At 33.3% G+C, this 10,426-nt stretch overlaps 1 protein-coding gene across 1 annotated transcript; it reads left to right on the top strand.

Annotated features, from left to right (window-relative positions):
* Nucleotides 1-9,372: 9,372 nt before the first annotated feature.
* Nucleotides 9,373-10,074, top strand: LOC112099574. Its single transcript, XM_024186989.1, has one exon. It carries the CDS (start codon nucleotides 9,373-9,375, stop codon nucleotides 10,072-10,074), a length of 702 nt encoding a protein of 233 aa, XP_024042757.1.
* Nucleotides 10,075-10,426: the final 352 nt, after the last annotated feature.

Below are 10,426 nucleotides of genomic sequence, written 5' to 3'. Positions count from 1 at the left end.
TCTCCTGCATTTTCCACACTCCATTGTGTTTCTCCATGGCTGAACCCCCTCGGAGAAATCTCAGGCGTAAATTTGTGCCTCCAAGGAATCCTATACCACCACGGGAAGTCTCTGAATTTGCACGCATTCACTTCCCTACACCTTCCTTGGCCAAGTGGTTCGAAGATCGCTTCAACGGTCGAAAGGTACTTGACTCATTCTTTATTAACATTGATGATTTCCGTAACTTAGTTGTATATGGTAGAAGCATTCGGGATATGCTTCAGCCTTGGGAGCCTGCCATTAACCTTGATGACCGAGTTTATCCAAATTTAGTACGAGTCTTTTATTCAAACATGGAAATCTCTGATACTTGCCCAAATAGGATAATTACTCAAGTCGGTCGTGTCAATAGAGTTTAATGATGCGGACCTAGCTGACTTTCTTGGTATCTCTAGTGAGAGGCATGATATATACACCTCTAGGAAAGCTCTTTTCTTTGACAGTTTTTGTCATACTGATGGCATCCGCAATATATGTCGTCGTCGAGACTTGTCTGAAGAGATTTGTTTGCTTCCTTTTTTGTCTCAACTTTTACCCCTCCAAGTTTGCATTCTTCACACTATTTTACAGCACATAGTGACACCTAGAAAGGGTCACTCGGATGAGGTTACGAGGTTGGACGTTGGCCTACTAGATAGCCTACTTACAGACTGTCCCATTAACCTCGGGTATGTTATTGTGCGGCATATGTTGAGTATTCCCACGGTCAATCACCGCTTGCTTCCTTATGGCAGTATCATTACTAAGATACTGCGACGCTTTGAGGTGCCTCTTCTTGATACTGGATATATGGAGACTAGACGGATTGGTCCCAAGGCCATGACTAGTATTGGTTTTTCTAGGAAGAATGGAGAGTGGATAAAGACAAGCAACTCCAAAAACCGGGATACCTTGATTGCTCCAGAGGACGATCGGATGCTCAATGATATCTATCCTCTCGATCAGCTTCCGGACTTTAGATTAGGAGCTCATACTCATCCTCCGCGTCACCGTTTTGTCCTTCGGCCTCCAACTGACTCTGACTCTGAGGAGCGTGCGATGGATGCTGTCATTCCCTCCTCTTCCGAGCCGCCTCCTGCTCCTGAGCCATCTGCTATTCCTAAGCAGCCATCTGCTGTTCCTGAGCAACAATCTGCCTCTATGCCGCCTCCAACTCCAGTTCAGCCCCCTGCTTCAGACATTGTGCAGCAATTGATTGTTGATGTTCACCCGATTTCAGAGCGCCAGCAGCTGATTCTTGATCGGTTGGACACTATTTCCCGTGACCACCAGTAGCTACGTTCTGAATTTCAGACCTTCCAGCAGCTTGAGCTTATCGCTGGACAGCGCACTCTTCTCCGCTATTTCGGCTATGATCCGAGGAGCACATCTTCTCCACCACCATAGTTTCTGAGTTCTGTTTTCGCACATACATTTTGGTTGTTTGCATTTATATTTTTATATACATTGTTCCCTCTATATGTTCTTTCTGAATTTTGATGACATATGTTTGTGATGTTCTTGCTGATTGGATGACTTGGTGATTGGTTGATGCAATTTGTGGTTTATTGGATATTGAAGTGTTGGTTTGTTTGTTCATGGAGTTGTTGGTTTGTTGAAAGATGAAGTTGGTGTTAATCTATTTTGGAAGTGTTTTAATCTCATTTTGTATTAGTGGTTTTGCTCCTTTTTAAGGGGAAACTCTGCCAAAATTTTCACTTGCCAACACCGGATAATTTCTTTAACGGATTTACGTTTTTCCTATTCTCTCTTTTCTTTTTGATGATGAAGGGGGAGATAATTATGGTATTTAAAATGGATTTAAAATGGGGAGATTAAGAATGAATTTAAAAATGTTTTCTTGAGCAAAAATCCTTTTATTGAACATTTCTTAATTTGGCCATACATTTAGGGGGAGCACATATTAAGGGGGAGTTAAACATTGATTGAAATTTGTCATCATCAAAAAGGGGGAGATTGTTAACATGAATATGTTAATAATATTGATTTTGACGATAACAAATTTTAAATGGTTTTTTGATAAAAATATTGGACCTATTCCTTAATAAACGAAAGCATTAATAATCATTCCATTCATTTTTCATAAAAGATGGACTTTCAAATTAGAAAAAGATTCTCTGTAAAATATGGTTTAAAATGTAATTCTGGATATAAATGGTGTACCGTTTATTTAAATGGTCAACCGATAACATCCAGAGAGCAACATATTGCCTAAAGCTCTAACCGTTTATGAAAAACGAAAAAACACAAAATATGGGAAGGCTACTAGAACTTAACGGTGAACCGTTTATTTAAACGGTTAACCGATAACATCCAGATAGCAACATATTGCCTAAAGCTCTAACTGTTTGTGAAAAATGGAAAAACACAAAAGATGGGAAGGCTACTTGAACTTAACGGTGAACCGTTTATTTAAACGGTTAACCGATAACATCCAGAATTGAAGGTTGTCCTCCTCTGGAATTGATTAACAAAACCGGATAAGGCTAAATTGTTTTGCAGGTTACTGGAAACAAACGGTGAACCGTTTATTACAAACGGTCAACCGATAATATCCAGAGGAGTCACTTCATGCAAATCCTTAACCGTTTACTTTAAACGGATAACTGATGTTCATATTGCTAGTCTCTAGAAACTAACGGTGAGAGGGTAACCCTTAACGACACACCGTTTATTTGAATTTTGGCTCAATGGTAACTTTTAACCAACCTAAACGGTTAACCGTTAATCATTAACGGCGAATCGTTTTCGGACTGACAGTTTGTAACGGTTAGTTTTTCAGCTCCAGATATAAATAAGCTCATTCAAAATCAAAGGAGGTTGATCACAACACGACCATTGAGCCTATATCCGAGAATACAATCTTCATAGAGCTTTAAAAACACATTCTCTCTTCATCTATTCACACATTGGGCATTGATTTGTAATCTTAAATATTGTGTGAGAGAAGAACAACTTGTAATCTTTTACTTTGAGTAATTGTAAGTGTTGGATACACTTGGGTTAAGAGATTGGGGATAATCTCTTGTTGTAAAGGTCCATTGACACCTTGGAAGTCAATTGTAAGCGTTTAAAGCCTTGGGAGGCTAGCTTAGTGAAATCCTCAAGCCCGGTGAGCTTGGAGGCGTGGACGTAGGCGGGGATTGCCGAACCACGTAAAAATCATTGTGTTTGCTCTCTCTTCCCTTATCTTTTTATATTGTGATTGATTTATTTGTTATTGCTTTAAATTTGTTTTGGATTTGCATTGAGTTTTGTTTTAGGATTAAATAACTTTTAATATCCCAATTCACCCCCCCCCCTCCTGGGTTGCCTAGTTAGTATTTCACAAACCCCACATTGACAAAGCACGGGAGAGATGTTGGATTTATAAGAGACGATCCACATCCTAATTGGCAAGACGTGTTTTGTGGTGTACTGGCACCTTAGAAACAAAATCGTGCAGGCCTTGTTAAAGCCTAAAGCGGACAATATCATACTAGGTCTGAGTTGGGTCATGACAGGTGGCCCCCTATACAGCTTTAAGAGGTGGCCCCAATGCAAACTATCATGAAACTTATGGTGCATTTGCAAAATTAAAATTGAAATGGGCAGGAATCGAAATGAATATGAATAAGAATGGGATGAAATAGGAATAAGGAATAGAAAATAAGTTGTTTACTTGAACTATAAGAATCGAAATCAGAATGAGTTGGATTGCCATTAATGTGTTTATTTTGTCTTGGAATCGGAATCAAAATGAATTAAATTGTAACAAATTACTAAAAAGTACTTAATAAATTATTGTCATAATTATTATTTCATATTTTAATTATAGTGATTATTTATTCAAAAATTATTATTAACAATTATTGTCAATAATATATTAATATATTATAAAAAATTTTAATTAATTAATTATAATAATATGCTAATTAAGTATAATAATTATATTAATAATTATTATAAAAATATATGAACTAATAATATTAATTATTTAATTATAATAATATATTAATTATGGTGATTATTTATTCAAAAATTATAATTATTAATATATTATTAACAATAATATATTAATTAGTAGTAATAATTATATTAATTAATTAATAATAATACATGAATTAATTATATTAATAATTATAATAATAGTATATTAATTAATTATAATAAAATATATTAATTAATAGTAATAATTATATTAATTATATTAATTAATTATAATAATTATATTAATAATTATTATAAAAAATAAATAAATTATAACAATATATTGATTAATTATAAATGAGGACAAAGCGGCATTTTTTATTTTGAGGGAGGGCAAAATGGTTAGCCCCGGGACTGGGAGACTGATTCCCACCCTCTTCCTTGGGAATGAGTCTCCCATTCCTCATTTACATTGTGGTGGGCCCCACAATTTCGATTTCGATTCCCGACTCTATTTGTGGAGAAAACGTTGTCAATGATTCCAATTTCGGATTTTGATTCCCTAATCCAAGAAGTAAACGCACCATTAATATAATAGCAAAGTTCATGTACAAATCATAGACTTATAGAATGCAATAGTACTGAACATACTTTTATAAAAGCTTTGCATATTCATCATGCTTATGCTAATGAACTTTCACACATACATATGCCCATGTATATAATCACGCTCAACACATAACAACACATCACATAAACACATGGCAGAAACATATAAATCATATCCGTACATATCAAAAATAGGTTTTTCAAACATGTCAAACATATACGTATTGTTTATTGTGATCTATTTAGAAGTCTAGTTTACTTACCTCTTGGCATCCACATGTAACAAATGCGTATTGATATCATCGAACTAAAAATCATTAATATAACTCTCATAAGATATAATCAAGTCCTAATCATAATTCCAACATCCTCAAATTACTCATTTTAAACATCTTCTAAAGTCAACCTCAAACACTCTCAATATTTGATCTCAAAATAAAACAGCCCATGTTCTCCGATTTTTAATAAATTATTACCTTATTGGAGAAATCCCAAATTTTCAAGAGCATATGCTGACATACTAGAAATTCATTGATTAAAATTTCATAGCTTAATTCTTTCAAAAAATATTGAAAATAATTTATGTTTCAAACATCATCAATTCTATCAAACAATTTATTGTTTTATCATAAAATCATGAAAATTTCCAAAATCACACTAGACATATATAAAAATCGTTGATCCAAGTTTCATAATTTTTGAAGAAGTCTAGTTATGGTAAAATAATTTTGTAATTCATGTTCTTCGCTGAAATTAGAAATTTCAAGGTTTTCAAACTAGAGTTTAAAAAATCGTAATTAATTGAAATCTTATCCGATTAGCTTGAAACAAGTTCCAAAACATTCTCGAAGATATATAGTTTAACATATCCAAAATCCAGAATCAAAATCAATTTGTATAAATTACTATGATTTTCAAAATAACATACCATCAACATATTTTCTGTAAAATCTTAAGTTCTACTTCTCTTACCACTATCTAATCATGCTTTTCTATAGCAATTAACAAGGATCAAGAATTGAAATTTATCTCCAATTCTCTCTCGGCACAAATCCAATTCAAAAGACACTACTTTGATCTCATTTATTGCTCATAACTATATGAAGGAAAAGACTTTCTTCTTCTCCTTTCCTTTTCTCTTTTTTTCTCTTCTTCTTCTTTTGTTCTTTTTTTTAACCAATCTCTCTCTCTCTCTCTCTCTCTCTCTCTCTCTCTCTCTCTCTCTCTTATCAATAGTAGAGGCAAAACATCTTATTCTTTTTATAATAAGGTACAAAAATATTAATAAATTAAAAATACTAAACTACCCTTAAGAGAATTGGGCTGTTACATGATCTAGCCCCGACCTGGCAAGATATTTCTACTTTAAGGCCCACGTGGTTTTGTTTCTAGGGCAACCATACACCCCAAAACGCGTCTTGCCAATTAGGGTGTAGATCACCCCTTGTAAACACAGCATCTCTTTTATGTTTGGTCAATGTGGGATTTGCTTAGGGTGTTACATACACCTCCCTTAGGAACTCAACATTCTCGCTAAGGTTTGCCGTTTGCCTACCATCATTCAAGAAGACACGCAGACCCGCTCTGATACCATCTGTTCTGTCCCAACCCAGATCTGACAAGATATTGTCAGCTTTGGGCCTTAACAAGACCCACACGGTTTTTTTTTTCTGGGGCGCCCATACACCCCAAAAACTTGTCTTGCTAATTAGGATGTAAAATGATTGACACTAAAAAGTGTACATTTAATAAGGATAAAATTATTAGTTTTTCACTTATTGTATCGATTAATGCACTAATTATTTCTAAATTACTTTAATACTCCCCAAATATATTTTATGTTAAATTAATTTGCAATATATTAATTTTTATCTTGTAAATATTTTTCAGGAATAAAGATGGAATTGGAGTTAAAAGCGAGAACAAAAAAGGACAGCTGGAGCAATTTAGAATTCATCAATCGAGGAGATGTTATTAAAAATAATAAAATAAAATAAAGATTGGAATAAACTATTAATATTAATATAAAAATAAACATATATGTATAAATAAAATATATATAATATAAAAATAAAATAAAATATTAATATTAATAAAAGAAAAGAAAAGAAAAGAAAAGAATATGCTTCCCTTGCCTATAAAAAACAAGGGGATGCAAGCCATTGGGGGCAGAGCCGAGTTCTGAGAGAGAGTGACAGCCAAAAGTGTAGCTGAAGAATTTCTTTCTTTCTTTCTTTCTTTCTTTCTTTCTTTCTTTCTTTCTTTCTTTCTTTCTTTTCTTTTCTTGTTTCCGTCTGTATCAATTTTCTTTGTAACATATTTCAAAAGTATATCAAATAAAAAGAGTGTTGTGTTTTCTTTCAATATGAGTGGCTAATTTTATTAAGTTGAAGTGAAGGGTGAAGCTCAATGTTTCAAACTATTAAATTTATTATTTTCTCAAATGAGTTTTTAAGTTTATTTTATTCTTTTCTAGTTATTTTTATGTCATGTTAATTTATAAATTCCTTTAGATTTGTATGTTATTTTGACATAATGTCGACACATTAATATAGTGTGACACATTAGGTACTTTATTCCATATTTATTCATACACATAGAATTAAATGATATAATAATTAACTAGTAAAACTGAGGCAAAATATAAATGAGAGAGTATTAAAATTATAGTTTGAATACTGAGAGTGGATCCCGTAACCTTAGTATATTTTTAAATTGTTTTCAACTAATTTATTTTCCCCACAATTATTTTCCTTGTTTAACAAATTGACAACTAAATTTAAAAATTCCTTGTGGTTAGACGCCAAACTCACCGGGTTATATTATAACTAGACAATCTTATACTTGTGAGTAATACACTTTTAAGTCGTGTCAAAATTTTGGTGCCGTTATCGCGTAGTTTTCTAAATTTGGTGTTAGCTTATCTTTACTTTATTTTATTTTAATTTTTTTTTTGTCGTTTCTATCTTTCCGTAATTCTATTTTATTCTCTTTTTGAAAAACTTCAGTTAGCGCCCCTCCTCTTTTCAAACTTTAACATTATCTATAAATTTATGACAAACTTCATTTTAGCCCAAAAACCTTTGCAAATCAGTCCCTAAATAGAATTTATTTCTTTAAACTTTTACAATTTACTCTCCACATTTATTTTAAATGGTCGGTTCTATAGCCTAGAATTTTAATTTCAGTTTGTTAATTTATTTATATAGTCGGTTCTACTGCCTATCATTTTAATTTCAGTTTATTTATTCTTGTACATTAATTTATTTAATTTTATGTTTTATTATATGGCTGGTTTTAAAATATCGCCTAAACTGTTTCTTTCAATTTCTTTGTTTATGGCTGGTTTCACCGCCTAATTTATTTATTTTCAATTTGTTTATTTTTATTTCGTATTTTTGCTAACTTAATTTCTAGTTTATTTTTATTTTCTACAATTTTCATTTATCGTTTTATGCATCATTGGTTTAGCACACATCATTACCATTGCATGCGTCGTTGGTCTCGTAGAAATAGTGGCAGATTAATTAGGAGATCACCTTCATCACCCTTAGATATGGCTAACATAGGAGCTGAAATTTTTTCAGAGCACGAAAATGACCAAGCCTTGCAAAATCTTCATGAACAACCTAGGACCCTTAGAGACTTCATGCATCCCATTAGAACAAGGTCACCATCATGCATAGTTTTCCCTCCTGATGCATCACGTTTTAATTTCAAACCTGATATCATTCAACTTCTTCATACTTTTCATAGTTTTGAGTCTGAAAATCCATGTTTGCATTTAAGGGCATTTGAGGAAGTCTGTAACACATGTACTGATCAAAATTGTAGCATGAATATAATCAGGCTTAAGTTTTTTCCTTTCTTACTAAAAGATAAAACTAAAATTTGGCTACAAATTTTAGGTCATGATCCATCAGAACTTGGGATGAAATGCAAGTACAATTTTTGAAAAACTTCTTCCCACCCCACATAACAAATTCTTTCAAAAGACAAATCACTATATTCACTCAAAAACCAGGAGAAACTCTCCACCAATGTTGGGATAGGTTTAAAGAACTACTTAACATTTGCCCACACCACGGTTTTGAAACATGGAGATTAATGTCTTATTTTTACGAGGGATTAACATCTCAAGATAGACAAGTCGTTGAAATGATGTGTAATGGTGAGTTTAGGGATAAAAGTCTTGAAGATGCATTAGACTATCTTGACTATATAGCAGAGAATGCACAACACTATAATACAGTTGGTTCTTATAAGTCATCAAATAAACCACAGTCATCTTCATCTGATGGAGGCATACACAACCTTAGGGAAGACCATGATTTTCAAGCCAAATTTGCATCCTAAGCTAGAAAAGTCGAAGCATTAGAGTTGAAAAAGAATGATAATGTAAAGTCTGTTCAAAATATTTCATGTTATGTTTACGATTCTACTGACCATTCTACGCAGGACTATCCAACTTTGCCAGCTCTGAGAGAAAGTTTGCATGAACAAGTAAATGTCGTTGACAATTTCAAAAGGCCAAATCTAAATCCATACTCCCAAACTTACAACTCTGGTTGGAGAAACCACCCAAATTTCAGTTGGAGAAATGAAAATCATGCACAGCCTTCACAACTAGTTCTTTCATGTCAAATTTTCTAAAACCCCCAGAGTTACCCACCATATGTCCCACCATCAAGAAAAACTCTGGAAGACACATTGCATTCGTTTATTGAAAAATAAGTGTTGATCAATAACCAAACGATGCAAACCTTAACCAATTTGACATAAACTATCTGCAAACTTACATCTGCTCCAACCATGCATGAAAAAGGAAAGTTTCCTGCTCAACCTGAACCAAACCCCAAGAGTCAACAACATCCTCAAATGGGAAATTCGGGAAACCAAAATATGAGTCAAGTCAAATCGGTTATAACCATTTGTGATAGTAAAGTGGTCGAAAAACACATTGTGAACCCTCGTGAAACTAGCAAAGATTTAATTTCAGAAAATAGGGAAGAGTCTGTCAAACCTTTAACCCATGAAGAAATAACCAACTCTCTTCCTGTACCCCCATTTCCTCAAGCACTAATCAAGCCAAAGAAATCAAACCACAGTCCAGAAATTTATGAAGTTTTTAAACAAGTGAAGGTCAACATTCCTTTGCTGGACACCATTAAACAAATACCTTCTTATGCTAAATTTCTGAAAAATCTGTGCACGGTGAAAAGGGAACATAAAGTGCAAAAGAAAGCTTTTCTGGTAAAACAAGTAAGTTCCATTCTCTCGACCAATAGTGCTTTGAAATATAAGGATCCTGGTTGTCCAACTATTTCTTGCATTATTGGGGATCATAAAATTAGACATGCTCTACTTGCTCTTGGTGCTAGTGTTAATTTGCTTCCTTACTCAATGTACCAACAACTCAATCTCAATAAGTTAAAACCAACTTCTATCACTCTTTTATTTGCTGATAGATCGATTAAAGTTCCAAGAGGAATAATTGAAGATGTATTAGTCTGAGTTGATAAATTCATATACCATGTGGATTTTATTGTTTTGGAAACGGAACCAATTGCTAATGAATGCAAACAAATTCCTGTTATATTGGGTCGACCATTTTTAGCTACTACTAATACTTTAATTAATTGCAAGAATGGAGGAATGAATTTATCTTTCGGCAACATGACATTGGAACTCAATGTGTCCAACATGTGTAAACAACCCCACCACCAAGAAGATAATGACAATGAGAATGAGGAGATTGATCTCATCGAGCCAATCATTGAGGAACACATTCAGGATGAGAATTTTACAAACTCTGTGGAAAATTATTTTGCTGGTTCTTTTGAATCAAGTAAAGAATTAAATTGTG

The sequence above is a fragment of the Citrus clementina genome, unplaced genomic scaffold (genome assembly GCF_000493195.1).
Source record: "Citrus clementina cultivar Clemenules unplaced genomic scaffold, Citrus_clementina_v1.0 scaffold_3, whole genome shotgun sequence".
In the NCBI taxonomy this organism is placed as follows: domain Eukaryota; kingdom Viridiplantae; phylum Streptophyta; class Magnoliopsida; order Sapindales; family Rutaceae; genus Citrus; species Citrus x clementina.
This window is presented reverse-complemented; position numbering and strand designations above follow the sequence as displayed.